Source organism: Micropterus salmoides, unplaced genomic scaffold (genome assembly GCF_014851395.1).
Source record: "Micropterus salmoides isolate LMB-PRFRI ecotype aquatic unplaced genomic scaffold, ASM1485139v1 Ms_hic_scaffold_5, whole genome shotgun sequence".
NCBI classification, from domain to species: domain Eukaryota; kingdom Metazoa; phylum Chordata; class Actinopteri; order Centrarchiformes; family Centrarchidae; genus Micropterus; species Micropterus salmoides.
Window position 1 is genome coordinate 20,245,350 of NW_024044237.1, and position 16,059 is coordinate 20,261,408.

General features: G+C 38.7%; 1 protein-coding gene across 2 annotated transcripts in view; it reads right to left on the reverse strand.

The window, feature by feature from the left end:
- Positions 1-1,095: 1,095 nt before the first annotated feature.
- The window catches only part of pcdh11 (protocadherin 11), a 135,941-nt gene continuing 120,977 nt past the window's right edge, over positions 1,096-16,059 (reverse strand). For both annotated transcript variants that reach the window (XM_038699988.1, XM_038699987.1), the window contains one exon: positions 1,096-5,407. In XM_038699988.1, the coding sequence (XP_038555916.1) occupies positions 4,950-5,407 (458 nt within the window). In that variant the 3' untranslated portion in view covers positions 1,096-4,949. The remainder of the gene's footprint in view (positions 5,408-16,059) is intronic.

Sequence of the window (16,059 nt, forward strand, 5' to 3'; positions counted from 1 at the left end):
ACTTATATGTTTGTTTATAAGCATCTTATAAGGTCTTATAAGTGTCTTATTAACGGTTAATTACTGCTTATTACAAGCACCTTAAAATAATATGTTACCATCTCGTTTTTTGAGTCTGACAACATAAAAGGACAGTTGTGATTTCCATTTTTGGTTCAATTAAAATGCTAACTGCGACATTAATGCTAATTTTAATCCGTATCTCCTGCATGTGAATGCAAATGTTTGCTAATCATTTTTCTTATATCCTAAGTCAATGTTGCGATAACAGCTTTTTTCTGCTGATCCCAAGTGGCCAATAACATCAGTTTTTGCAGTTTTTTTTATTTGCTACCTCGAATGATATACTTGAAACAAATATGTTTGCTGTTAACAATTAAGTTAGGAAGAAAATGCTTTTAGAAAAATTGGCATGTGTATGTAAGTGTAATGTATGTAAATGTGATTTTTTGTGGATGGCAATGTGAGTGGCAATATCCACTGCCACTAACTCTGGGTTTAGCTGATGTCCCTAGTGCCAGAAAAAGAATAGCTCTTGTCAGTTTGGATATTAGTATATGCACCCAGTGTGTCACCACACTGACAATTCATCATTAAATATAAAAGAAAGAAAGTGGAGTGTTTCCCTTGCACGTATGACATAGAGACTGACAGATGCATGTGTTTTGTTTGCTGTAATTATAACAAGTATTACATGTAATTAATCAATTAATATGTTCATATTTAAAAAAAAAACAAAAAACAATACAAAGTATTTTTAACCCTTAACTGCCTTAAAAGAGACATGTAATGATATTATGCAAAAAAGCTACTCTTTAGTGGAAGTATGAAAGTAAAACCCCTACATAAGCCTACATTTCATGGTATTTTTGTGTTTAAATATACACATGTCATAAGTTGAATTTCTTCCCCAGTGGTATTACTTTCCAGCAATAATGAAGGTCCAATTTGATGGGTCCTATATCATTAACTTGTAATTGTCATAATTGGAATACAGTGGCAGTATGCTCTCACACCACATCTATCACTGACATGACAATGCTCTTAGAAAAAATTAATAACAATGTAAAGTGAAGGACAAACATAATTCATGCATACTTTGAGGACTCAATATTTAATGGCTCAAGTAAAATTCAATGACAAGAAAAATCATTTCACCATATGGAAGGTCATTTTTTTCATAGATTTAAATGGGATATCTTACAACGGCATGACAACACAGACTGTATATAGCTTAACTGACCAATACAGATTTGCTGGCAAGCACTGAAGCCTTCTGTCAAAGCAAAGTTGACCTGACTCACTGATGACTAATTTACAAGCATATACTTAAGTCTTATATTTTGATATAGTTTTGTACAAGATACATTTGTGTACATAAAATATTCTGACAAGGTGCATGCCAGAATACACATATGTGCACACACACTCACACACACACACAAACACACACGTTCACACATGCAAGGAGACACTAACGCTCCCTCACACACATACAAGATCACTTATAAACACATTCAAACACACTCTCATTAATATTATGCATATGAATCCATTTACATTACAACAGAGATTGTCATCTCATCACTTCTTATGTTTTCCCTTTTGCTCAACATTGCAAATTCCAGAATTTAGCCTGTAGCCTTTAGTCTTTACTGTATGTGTATTTGCAGTTTTTTAACCATTACTAGTACTTAGGGGTACTGCTATATACAGTTTAAAATCCAGTTTTCCTGACATTATAGATATTTGTGTGTACGTATAGAGGCATAAGTGAAACGCACACTTCACAAACTTTGACATTTGTTGTGTAACATTTGTTTTGTTTTATAAGACAGACAAACAGGTAGAGCAGTAAACATCAATACTGACATTGAATCTAATGATGGATGCATGAACTACATAGTCAAGTGTCAAAACGCCTCGTGGAAGTCCAAACAGTTCATGCAAATCATGACACAAGTTGACATGGTAATAATGACACACATTTTGAATAGAAATGTCCTGAAAAAAAAAAACAACAATCTTCAGTTTTATGTATACCATGTTTACTGTTCGGGCAGAGGAAATTAGATAAATATGAAAAACAAACAAACAGTGAGAGCAGAATCATGCAAAGTGAAAACCCATGATCACCCTTAACATTTTGCCTATTTCACTGTGTTTTGTGAAGGATGAAAACCTCCTGACACGGAGCAATACTACTTATGCGGAAGAGCCTCATCCCATAAAAACTGTTGCACATTCATATGGTAGACTATTTGTTTGAAAAGTAAATAAATAAAACACCACTACTTTTAGCTCTAGAAAAGCATATGGTAAACAAAAACAGGACTGCAGTAGACATAAAAGTCATGTTAGTATCAAAAGCAACATCCTGCAGATGTACATTCGTGCAGTTATTAAACTAGTATTACCTCTAGAAGTTGTCTTTCAAGTAATGTAGCTGCTGCAACATTACAGTACATAGGAGTTATGTAGGCAGAGTAAGTTAAAAGGAGGTGAGGTTTACACATAATATTGTGCTTACTGTACACATGTGATTGGATACATTATTTCAATCACATCTTTTATTAAAGTGTGACAGTGAATTATCCCATATGGATATTCTCTCCCTCCATGATATGAGGAAGGGCACAATTTCCTGTGTCATATTTATAAACACTCCAACAGCAGATAATGTATGTACTTCTCATTGTTATTGAAAGGGGAAGTTTCTTAAAATCCTAATTGTTATTTTTCATTCAGATTTATTTTTGTTGAAAAGATCCAACCATGAATCCATTTGACTACTTATTCACATAATTGTGAACATAGTCTGAAAAGACTTGTGAGGATTTTGAGGCAACTTTTGGATCATATCACAAGTGCAATGGATTTTCTTTTGTCAGTGAGTAATATTCCAATTTTCAGTGACATCATGATGTATGCTTTCTTTGATATGTGCTTCTTCTGATTTTATGATACATGTCTATACTATAACAAAGAAATGAGTTGGAATTGAAATTGGTCCCAAACAGGGACAATTTCATCTATAGATATTTAAAGCATAATTTATTTATGTTGCTTGTTTTGAATTTATTTAATTTCTGTAATTGACTGAGTCAAAATTGAATTGTCCCTCTCTGTGTCCTTGACACACTGTTCCTTTAAGTGATCATTTCACTGAGTCCCAGATAAATGCTCTTAATAATGATAAGAGTCCTGACCCAAAGTATCAGAGAAAATAGGTGTGGTAGCTAAGAGCATGCAAACACAATTTGCCTTGCACCCTCCCACGAGAATGCCACATTGCATTATACATTTAGGCCTGTTCCCAATTTGCAAGATGGTACAAGAAAATGAATCGCATGAATCATATACCTGATGATGCAGACACCTGGCTTGGATGTTACTGGGAAGAAAAATGGATATCAGCAAAGTCACTTATTGCTGTAGCAATAGATTATACTGCACCCAATCTGTTACAGCAGCAAGTTAGTCTGAAGTAGTTATCATCATCAGTACAATTTACACACATAGTCAGTGAGTGTGTGTATGATGGAACCATGGTGAGGGGCAGCCTGCAGGGAGGTCCTTTCAAATAGTGCCAATGCCTATTCTTATGGTAACTGCAAAAATAACATTATCATCAATAATTCAGTCAGACTCAGGGCCCTGAAGATATTCTTGCACCCTGGTCTATTATTCCAGTGTCAACACATAGTAAAAACTCATAATAGAAACTTTGCAGCCAAACTGATGTATGAAAACACACAATGGTAATTAATAGCAAGACCAATAGGTGCTATTAATGATATTATGGGAAGAGAAGGAACGGATAAAGCTAATATTTCTGAGTGCTTGTAACCTGTTCATGTTTGCATGTTTCTGGCTAGCCAAGAGACCCATTCAGCCCCCCTAGCCACAATGAGGATCACTACTGAGATCACACATCAAAGTAACTGGACTGAGAATTTCACAATTGGCTTTTAGCTGTTAATATGTGAGTGTTTCTGAGCAAGAAAATGTGAGACATAGAAACAAAGGCAAGGAAACAAAAGCTACGTTTCCAAAGTGCATCTGCCTGAGTCTTTCAAGGCTAAGCTACTGAGATAATGCTAGAAGTGCATTAGAAGTGCTAGAACACTTTCTTAATAGAGTTGGCAGAGATGGAGCAAGCACAATATGTGTGTGTGCAGGAGTTTGTGTTTTTATTTTCGTATATTTTGTGCACTGGTCTGTGGTGAAAATGTAGAATGCAAAAAATTACCGGTGCTGTCTACCATTGGCCTAGTTACGCTTTGTAGACTTTTTTTTTATCCTTCTGCAGTCCCCTGACCAAAATAGACTTCTGAAACACGTTCAGGCAAGACAAAAGAAACATCTTCCACCACCAAAGGAGTTTGTGCTGCGTGTTATACAGAGCAATATTTCACTAGAACTTAAACAGACACACCATCCACCCAGAGCTCATAATTAACATTTATCCCAATTTAGCTCACTCAACACAAAGTACTGTGTTTGCATGTGTTTTTCTGCACGAGAAAATGGTGTTTTAGGACACAGTTCCACTAAGCTTTGCCCAAGGAGCTTAAAGCATACTTTGCCCTTTCTCATCACTAAGCAAACATCACTGAACTGAAAGCAAAAATTTTTCTGTGATGGAACTACTTTGGTATAGAACTAACTTTGTTTATTATACATGGGTCTGCTATGTCAAGACTTATATTTCCCTCCCTATACCTAAGCTGACAGACTGATCGTATATGATTTTGTCTGAACAAGATCATCATGATTGAATCCATTCTCAGATGCCTTCATTAGTAAAACTGAGCTGGTCAAAGTTATTCAAATTATGCATACCTCCATTCGTACGCATACATACTGATCATAAAGTCACTGACAAAAAGCCATCTATTGATTGAGTCACATGTATGTCAGGGGCAATGAAGATCTGTCTTTTACTCTTATAACTGGTGCTCATGTAAGAAAGAGCTGCTGCCCCCGCCAGTGGGCGTCTGCTGCCCGGGGGAGGAGAAGCTCGCCAGGGGGATGACTTTGACGGGGTCCTCCTTCTTACTACCACAGTGTCTATCAAGGGTGTTGTAGAACTGTGGCCGGTTGATCCCTTTGTCCAGGTCATCTTTTTTGGGCACAGACCTGCCCAGGGTATGGCGACCATCCATGACCCCGATGCTGCCCATGTTAGCTTTGGCTCCACGGGCAAAACTCTGCTGGAAGCCAAAAGAGGGCATTGTAACGGCGATAGCGGTGGTGGTAGGGGCGGAGTTGGGGCTGCCAGCACCCTGGAACTGGGCCAGGGCTGGGGGCATCCAGCAGCTGTCGGAGTGGCCCAGGATCAGACACTCCTGGGTACAGGTCTCAGAGGCCTCAGCCAAGGCTTTCTGCAGGTTCACCTCAATGGCTATGAAAAAAAAAAGGAGAGGAAGAGAGAAAGAAGAAAACAACATAGTTAATCCAACAGGTCAGAACATACAGAGAATGCAGCTGGAATGCAGTGCTGTAAAAGCTCTGAATGAACTCATGAATCATAATGTAAATAAAAGAAATTTGTCGCCTTATCAGTGGTTGACCCACAAAATGTCAGCCTTTTAGCGAAATGAAAGTCAGTGATAAATGTTTCATTTCATCTTGTAATGAGAAAAACACCAGCAGAGCATTTAATTTCCATTGGTATTCCCATGACTCTGTCTGTTTACCTACAATATGTAAGGAATTCCCTGTAGCTTAATTAGAGTAAGAAAAAAAATGTCTTGCTGTTTGTGTCTTGGATTGGACTACTGTATTATATATTTAATGAACATCTTAACAAAGCATTGTTTATTGTAATCACTGTCAATGTGGCACACCTCAAACCCTTTTGATCTTTCAGAATCCAAAATAAATCTTGTCAAGTAAGAAAACTAAAATAGGGAGAACTTGAGAAAAAAAATCCTATTATGCCAGGATCCTGCGAGCATTAGCATATTCAGGTATAATTAATATAGATGGTTAATTGTGGCAGCATTTAGGTTGCATGCTTGGAAGGGAAGAAAATACTGAAAACTGAATGAGGAGGCCAGTGGGCAAGGCTAAGCACTCAAACTATCTTATCTCATTATCCCGGCACTGACATCACATGTGGAATGAGTCTGGGATGAGGCCTCAGCATTGAGCCTCAGCAATAAAGCCTGTCAAGCCAGATAATTAGAATGTAAAACAGTGTGCACCAAGGCAACCAGGAGCCTGCAGTGTTATGTTTCTGAGGCCATGCAAAGGAAAGAGGGGTCCTCATTCAAACATCACATCGCTCCTCTAGGCCTCAGCTTCAAGCTGTCATGTAGAAATTATTTAGTATATTTGCATAAGTAAGAATGCTATAAATAATTAAGCGGTCTTAGACCCTAGTACACAGGGGCGACTATTTCCTTCATGCACACAAGTTCTGCATGCTCTGTCTAATTCTATTCCAGAGACATCTGCAAATCTTCTTTTCACCTTGTTTATTGTTTTATGGCATTCTACAAAATGAAAATGAATATTCTGATTACTCTACATTAGTGATACCAGTCTGGCCTCCCAAAACTATCTATATTGTCATATAACGGCCCAGTGCACTCACTTTTTTGTATTTCTGTGCCACCGCAGATTGAACAGCACAGCGTCAACTTTAATTATGAGAGCAGTGTCTGAAAATGAATCGCCTGGTATAAATTGTGAGGATATATTTGGAGTGCCCACGTGGAGTCAAATCTGTCCTCTCCATATTGAACTAGAGCCTTGGAGCAGGAGTGTATAAATCCCCTGGGCGGTAAATGTGTCACCTTTCAGAGGGTCACTAACTTCATTAAGGCAAAAATGGATGCTGCTTTCTCATTCTCTGAGCTAGGACAATAGGGCCGAGCCAAGTCTCGGCTGTGCACTGACTCAATCTCTCTCCAAGGGTTTTCTGCCGTCGGTAATACCTTTTCGGGGTACTGCCGGTTTTGATGAGGTAATGCTGTTAGCATGAACTTGTTATTCCATAAGCAGTTACTTGGACACACAAATACATGTTCCTGTTCCTAACAAAAATACACACATTCAAAGGTTTGTCTTTGCTGGATTTCCTCCCTCCTCCTCAAATTTAAATGATCAGTGCATCCAAAGGTGAAACTGTCTTTAACTTAGTTCACTTTACAGATGAAGGTAGTCTGTGTCTCCATGACTTCACACAACTTGAACTCACAGCAGTTCTGTGTCAACAGCCTTCAGTGTCTCCAGGTTTTGCATGCAATATTTCATTTCCAGCCTCTCCAAAAGACATGGGCCTGTACTATTTTCTATTCCTGTGGGATAGTGTGGATAGGCGATGGCGGGTTTGGGAGGGTAGGAGCACGTCGTGAGTGATGTCGCTGACAGCTCTGGCTGCTTTCGTCAGCTAGAGGTATGCCGCAGCATGCTTGTGATGCCGCTGTCTTTTGTATTCAGGGGAAACAACTGTACCCCGTGGAGCTTTAGGGGGGGATCACACATCACTGACGCCGTGGATCCCCTGATGCTGAGAACATTCTTTTCTACATTCCTTTAAGGAAATTTGAATGGCAGACAAGTGGGGATAATGGCAAACAATTGGGTGTAATAGACAGTACGACTGGGATCAGACCTACTGTTCTCATTTGAGATGATTCATCTTTACTGAGCAGTGACTATGTCGTTGAAACAAAATTGTGATACCTTTTTAGTTACTCTGTAGAGTCGACTGAGCATCTATTGCAAGTTAACCCCTTGAATAACTAACTGCTGTTCACCCCAGAAATGAAGTGGTATTCAATTCATGTTCAGATTCAAAACAGCCTGCAGGCAAATTTGACTGCCCTGTCATGAGGTAATCTATTATCCATGGTCTTGTTGCGTATTTCGAAACACCCCGCAGTGCCACAGTTCTACATTTCTATTTGATCTTATGGTCATATGCAAGGTCAATACCAGTACCCTACAGCAATCTTGTTCTGCAACATCAACACATCCTTTGGCCAGCCACAGATCGAACAATGCTGCATCCACCTTCAGCTGACCTTCCATTTGTACGGTCAAACATTACAGCTTGTATAAATATTGGACATGTGTAAGAGAGAGGTATGAGAAAACTACGTGGCATGCAAAGGAATCCCCAAAATTGCTTTTTGTACTAAATGAAAATACTGGGCAAATTACAGCTTGCTATTTGACTGGGCACATGGTGGGTTTAACGTGGCGCAAATGCTTCTCTATAATATTTTCTAATCCAATTCAGTAGCTCTACAAAACTTTTTGAGACTTACATTACTTTTTTGTTCAGACTTTGAAAATATGTTTAGGACTTTAGTTAGTGTTGTTGTAGCAGAGAAAAAAAACAGTACAGCTTTTGATATTATATCATACTACATCCCAGGAAACCAATTCATATTCTAATTTAAAACAATAATCATGCATGGTGCACCAGTGCCTTCACTACAATTTTGAAAAGAGTGGTAAATATATTGTAGGATTATTCTGGTTATATTTGTTGTGTGCATGGCCATTTCTGTTTTGGATATTAATATAGGTTGTAATGCTGAAATAATAAGCAGCAATTACATTTTTGGCCCATGCTGCTGCATGCTAATGGCAAGTTTATTACACAGTCTGTAATATATATATATACATAATTGCTTACATTTCAGCATCAAGGTAATGTAATTTAGCCATGATAAACAGAGCAAGGCTCGATCCCATGAGGTTGTTCAAGTGCTATTTTACAAACAAAATGTCTGGAATCTTGACATTTTATGTCTAAGTAATACATATATTGCCTTTGAATTATACTGGTATGCATTCAGTCACACTTGTTTTTTTTCCCCGATGGCCATGAAACGCACTAAGACAGGCAGAAACACAGGCACACAGCTAGGATGCATATTAGCCGGCTGATCTGGGCTTTTCACCACAATAGCATGAAATATTTAACATGACAGTTGATGATATTTACTGACAGAGCTTGTTACATCTTGATGAGCTTCACATTAAGGTCTGCACACATATCACGATTCAACTTATTATTTCAGCATGCACAAACTCATTATTGCTAATTAAAAGGATAATTGCATGCATCTAGGACATTAAGTTCCTCAAACAGCCATCAGGAAGGTGGACTAGGCAACCTGACTCATCCTACAGTGTTAATTGGTGCAGTCTTTTCAATTTCTAGCCTGAAACATACATGCATCCAACTCATGTATTGTGAAATGAAAACTTTATCCTACAGACAGCCTTCTTCTAGCATTCACTGCGATGACTTAGAAAGCTAAAAGTTTTTTTTTCAAGTCACAGAACATTCACAAAAGTGAAAAAGTTCATATATACTCCAGAATGTAACTATGCCAAGAAAATAAACACCAGCTCTGCCCCTCATCAGCGGGTTTAATGGTGCCAGAAAATAAAATAAAAATGCAAAGAAGATTGAATTCAGCTGCACAAGTTGTTTTAAAATCGACTTGTCTTTCATCAAGAGCAATAGAACCAACCTGGAGTACTACAAGTACTACTGCTCATGAGTGCATAAATATTATCATTATCACATTATGTGTTCTTGTGTGATAGGGGATGAGATGAAACCGAGAGTGAGAAAAAGAGGCACAGAGGGTACATGAGCATGTATCTTGAGACCAAAAGATAGAAACACAAGAATATGGACGATTTTTTCAAACAAATAGAATCTCAGTAGAAATAATTGGGTTTGTAATTACCAAGACTTTATCAGTTCACTCGGCCTTATACCCTCTCCAAATGTACAATCTGGATAAGCAAATGGATGGTCATTAATAATAATAGCGCTATTTAAACCCCTTGGTGTTGCACTGAAAAGAGAAATGTCATTACTTTCATCACAGCTCTGGCAATCATCATTTGAACAAGAAACTAATGTCTCACTTTCACAGGACTACAAATACAATTGACGCATTTCACCATCCTCCCTGCTTTCTAGGGGCTCAAATTTAAGATGCACACTTATGACTGATTTATAGTTTTGATGACGGGTACTCATATATAAGTTCATGTTCTATCCCAAAGCTCATGAGAGTCTGGTTTCTCTGGGTTGTAGGAATGAGAACTCTCTGCCAGTCCTGCATATACATTACATTAAAAATGAAATAAGAATATTTAGGCTCAGAAGACTAGGTCTGTGACTTCTCTGTAAAAAGCCTGTCTCTGGCAATGAGTCTAAAATTTAAGGTTTCTCTGCACGTCAGAATGAAATGCTATTTGGTTTTCTTTTACTGTTATCAGGAGGAGGTACAGTATAATCCCTGGCAAAGGCAATAAGAGCTGTCATTGTCACTGCTGACAAGGATGTGGAGGAAGAAGTAAAATTCCATTGTAGCAATAAAAACTTGGCATGCTCTTTGGAAGGCAGAGATCAACTGTGCCGCAGAGGTCAGTGGTGCCATGTCGGACACTGACATGTGTTATGATCTATACGGTGCTGCACTGGTATAGACAGCTACTGCAGAATTTCATTAACAAGATTTTATTATAGAATGTGGACTGAGAAAATAGACATATGTTGTCATCAGTGATCACATGGCCTGAGAACTGCATTCGAGTGAATTACTGTGATAAGGCCGTAGTGGACTGAAACATACGTTGGGTATGAGATGGGTATCGTGAGATATAAGAAATAGCAAGACCATTGCTCCTCTCTTCTTTTTTTTTTTACTTTTTAAAACAAATAGTGCCAGATGCAATGAATGGCCTTTTTTAAAGGAGACAATGTGATGCAGATAAGAGGGGAGCGAGGTTGTCCATATATACTCTGGACTAATTACTTTTGATGCACTTACTGAGACGCCGCTGAACATGGTGAGTCTCTGAGCCACATACGTATTTATCAGCACTTGTGGGACCTATACAGTTCCTCGCCTGTAATCCATCTAGCCTTGTCTACTCTCGACCCCTTTTGCTTTCCAAGTGTTTGACCCATTGTAACTGAAAGTAATTGCAGGCAGAAAACAACATCTAATGATTACTTTATCTGGGAGTCTGAGAGAGAGTGAAAAGTCACAGACAGGTACTTTCAACAAAAGGAGGAGGCCTTTTTGTTCCCGACACACAATTTCAGACAACAAAGAATATTATTGACTTGGCTGAGATTAGAACACCAAAACAAATGACAAAGCACAGAGAGAGGACAAAGTGCACAAAGAGAGAAAGGATCTCTTGAACAACCCAGTGCCAAGCACTTGCTTCTTTCTTTTTGTTACCATTGATTAAAAGTATGTTGTAGGTTGAATCAACCATTCCTCCACTGAGAATATACAACACCAACACAATGTACAGACTTAATTTAATGTAAATTCCTTTATCTCAATGTCACTTTTGCTGCCAAAGGGAGAAAAAACACCTAAAATTTTCAGATCACCTCAGTGTAAAAATGTTTACAAAAAACCAAGCCACGACATCAGCAATCCCAATTGTATGATTCCCATCAACAGAGAACACAGTTGGGAAGCTAGAACACAAAAACAGCTTTCTTCTTGACACTTGACTTTTTGTGTGTGACATTGGTTGATTACATCTCCTTCATTATGTCTGGACCACTATTGGGCCTCCCCTCCCGAGGACAAGATGCCAGTGTCACCAACAACACAATCAGGCCTGGCCAAATACTCAGCATGTGCCAGATAGATGAGAGGTGCAAACACCCTAACAGTCTGCAATCAGTGCTCATCACCACAATGACACACAGAGGAGGAGGCACAGAGTTTCTATGGGGGGTAGAAATACAACACATGCTCATGTAGATGCACACACACACACACACACACACACACACACACACACACACACACACACACACACACACACACACACACACACAGACACATATACCTGTGCTGTTTAAAATCTCATACAAGAGCAGCCATTCATTCTCTTCTTTCTGAGTCTTCACTGCAAACACTGGATGATACTGTGGTTACACTGTAGGTGTGCTGTCACTGACAAGGAAGCAATACATAAATACATATTTATAGGATTAAAAAAATGTGAATCCACCTTAAAATTCATTGCACATGGATGAATGTCTGAACATTTCCATATTGTGTAGATAATGTGAGGTCTGGGAAATGAAAATAAAGAGTGTGGAATGAAAAGGACGTGAAAATATTTTTGAAGGATTAAGAAAGAAAGGAAAATAGGCTGATTAAGTGCGACTTGACAAAGTTGGCTGATATTTGGGAGGAGATTGGATTGTTCCAGCAGGAATACTATCTAAACAATCATGATTTCTTGGAAATGACTTTGATCTAAAATGTAAATGTCACTTATAACACTCTTAGCTTTTCTTTTACAATCAAATTAAAAGCTGATTCAAAGCAGGCCCTCAAAGAATTAAACCTGTTGCATTAGGAGCCGGGTGCAAAGACTGGATGTTTTGAAACAATAGCTAATAAAAAACGAGGCCTCCGCTTCGCATGATGGAGGAGAGGCTAGAGAGACAAACTGTACAGCAGCCACCACTGTGCGACATCTTGTGTCATGTAACGAGCAAATTCATCACACTGACCCATTGCCCCCAATTATTATGGGAAACAAGAATGAATCAAATTAACATTGAAGAAGCCCTAAGAACTGGCAGCCTGTCTGTGTAGCCGATGGATTCAGCAGGAGAGGAGAGGGTAATAAACAAGGTGCCACTGCATATGCTATATATCTTGCAGTCATTGATGATTAGCTCTGTTTTCCCTTAGCCATACATTACCGTTATTGCTTCCATGGCCAGGCAGATAGGAAGTGGATACAAAGGCATCGTGAAGCTCATCTTTCAACAGATAACTGGCAGGCTGAAAACCACTCAGCACCAGCAGCAGTGTGATTTCAGTGCATGAGTGATCCGGGCATGCTGAAAATTGTAATCTCTTATATGACAGAGCTGAGAGGCTGCTATACAGTTTTTGTTGTGTTTTTCTAGGGTGTGTGTTTATTGTACAGTGAGGTATTTCTAAGTGAAATCATTCAGTGTAGTCACAAAAAAAAAGAAGTCTCTTGTCAGATGTCAACAGCTCAAGTCCTGGGCTTTTGTCCTACTACAGAATCCTCAAAATGTGTAATCTATATGAGCTGTCAAAGTCAGGCAGCATACACTCATGCTATCCCTTTTTCTGTTTCCCTTTCTTTCTCCGTCTTCAAAATGTTTTGAGGACAGCTTAGGCATGAATGCAGATTGTATACGGTATTAGTCACAGTCATTAGTGATGAGCAAACTTATATTTGTAATATCAGTGTGTAGTGTAGCATGGTAAAGGTTTTAGTATGAGGGGCAGACATTCTCCAGATCCCCCTGTGCATGCACACTTTAAAGGTTTTCCTTTTCAGGAGCGCCACAGACCCTCCTCCGGGGACAACTATTAATTTTTCACTGAAACCTCCCCTGAATAATGAATTCTGTCCTATTTATATGCTGTGATAAGTCCACTGAATGTCTAAAAAGGGGTTATCATGAAAAGGGTAAGGCTTTCAGAGAAAGACCTGTTCCTGCTTAACATGTTTAATTCATCCGCATCGCCATGTTCTTGAGAGCAGAAGAAAAGTCATATAATATATCGCTGGCAAACATGAAAGCAGACAGAAGCGGCACATTCAATAAATCACAGCTTTACTTTTACTGTTTTGATGTTGACTGTCACAATCCTCCACCCAAACACCAGCCGTTGAAAGTTCAGATATATGCCTTTTACTTTTCAGGGCCCTGCTGACAGATATGCTCTCACTTAAATCACAGAGGTACTCAGTGGCTTGTGTTAATGTTTCTGTCACTACACACTTAATTTGGGGTGTGGTGAGTGCAGGCATTGTCAACTAACATTCACAACAGTGAGAGCGACAGATACAGATAGACACACAGAGGCAAAGAGAGTGTGTAAAATGGCAGTTGCTGAACCATAAGCATAAGGTTTAGCTCATAAAAAATGCAATATAAAAGGAACATGTTTGAAAACTTGTGAGGAAAACAAACATGCTGGAATTGATGAACATGTTTGATTCTGAAAATCGTTTGATACTTAAAACATCTGTTGCTGTAGTCACTTCAATTTACTCTAGGATAAAAAAAAGCCTCATTTTGCGTTTGTATCAGCACTCTAAGTGAACCAAACTATTCATTACAGTTTCACTCTACAGACCAAATAAACACAAGTCACTCTCATCATAAAAACTGCTACCATTACATAGACACAATCAATTGAAGCGAATATTACCTGATTCACAGGGTGCTACTGAGACAGATTAACTGCAGCACATAACAAAGGTGTCTGGTGATGATATTACATACTATAACAAAAATGTAAGTACAAATGCAGTAGTAACTACATGACATCATAGCAGGGGCGTACCTCTCAAACTTCAAGAAGCTCTTAAAAACTAATTTCTTCCAAGAACACTTACTCTTAATACACCTCTAACCCCGAACCTCTAACATGCACTTCTGTGCTCTTCTTCTTCTTCTTCTTCTTCTATCTCCTAACAATTATTTATTATTGACTGCACTATTCTTTAACTTCTTTCCCTAGGTATTTATTCCACTGATGCCGTATACACTAATAGCTCTTACTAGTATTTATTGCTGCTCTTATTGTTTCTCGTAGATCCCTTACTTTACTGATGCTTGCATGTTGTTCCTTAAATGTAAGTCGCTTTGGATAAAAGCATCTGCCAAATGAATAAATTTAAATGTAAATGTAAATGAATGTAATTAGAATTTTTTTTTGTATTTAGTTTGGTTCTACCTATATTATATCTAAATTGAAATTGGATACATATTTTATATTGAATGACTGATGAATGATTATAATAAAGAATTGGCCATTTGTTTGATACCTATAAATTATATATTTGCCTTGCCATTGTTTTAGATTTGATCAGAATATTTATTATATAATTATTTAAGCAATAATAATTTTTGAAGAAATTTTCGTCACAAAGGAATCAAACAATTTGAAAACCTCAAAAGGTGTCTTTAGCACTGCTTTCGCTTCTTGGCTCTCAGTAGAAAAAAAAGAATTATAATAAAATAAAGTACAAAGGCAGAAAGTTGGTTTGCTGATTGTGTTCCGTCTGTGATGGTAAAGAGAATGCTCCAGTGGTTACAACAGTCCACAGAGGAGGAGATGGTGAAAATAGACATGCAACTACTTTGCTCTAGAGACTGCTGGCAGCCCATTGACCTCAATGTCTTTCATGCTCTTTAGCCTGGAGCGCTAACTATCAGATATTAACACCCTACATCTTTGATTTTGTGTGCCTGTCAGGCCCTGAGGACACTTGTATATATTGTTTGTCCCCGGGTGCCATCCTCTTTGTGTCAGTTGTTTCGTCCTCCTCTAACACGACAAACACCCACAAAGAGGCAAGGGTATGTCACATTTCTTCTGCCTGGCATCTGGTATTGACTCTAATGTTGACATGTCTTAGCAGTGCCTGGGGATGGCATGGACAGAAAGGAAGTTTGCAAAAAACCCTAAATGTCACTAACATGTCCGGGTGTTTGTAGAATTGCAAGAGAAAATTGCCAGGGCTTCCTGGCTCATCACCACTGCCTCGATGACATCACTATAGCCAATTCACCCTGCAGTTTATTTCAAGCCACTGTGTTTGTGTTTGTGTGTGAGTGCGCACGGCCGTGTGCATGTGTGTGAGTGCGTGTGTGAATATGTGACAGAGAGAGAAACAGCCTCGCTCTCTATGTAATTCACTGTGTGAAGGCACCAATACCCATCTCTATGATAATTTCCTATTCACTATGAGCAAAGACAGCAACACTGATACAATTCATTTCCCCTTTATTAACTGGTGCGGAAATGTTGGGCCCGGCAGAAGTGACTTCTGAAGTATTTCAGAGCTGAGGGGTGGCAGAGTTTGTTTTACGGGTGGGATGAGAATGCTACCAGTACAGGGTAGGTGATTTTGAGCGCCATGCATCCATGATAGTGTATTTGCCAGAGACAAGAGGCTTAGTTTCCATGAACATTTAGTGGCCATTGCATGAGACCCTGGGTCAAAGCTCCATTGATACATTTGCCT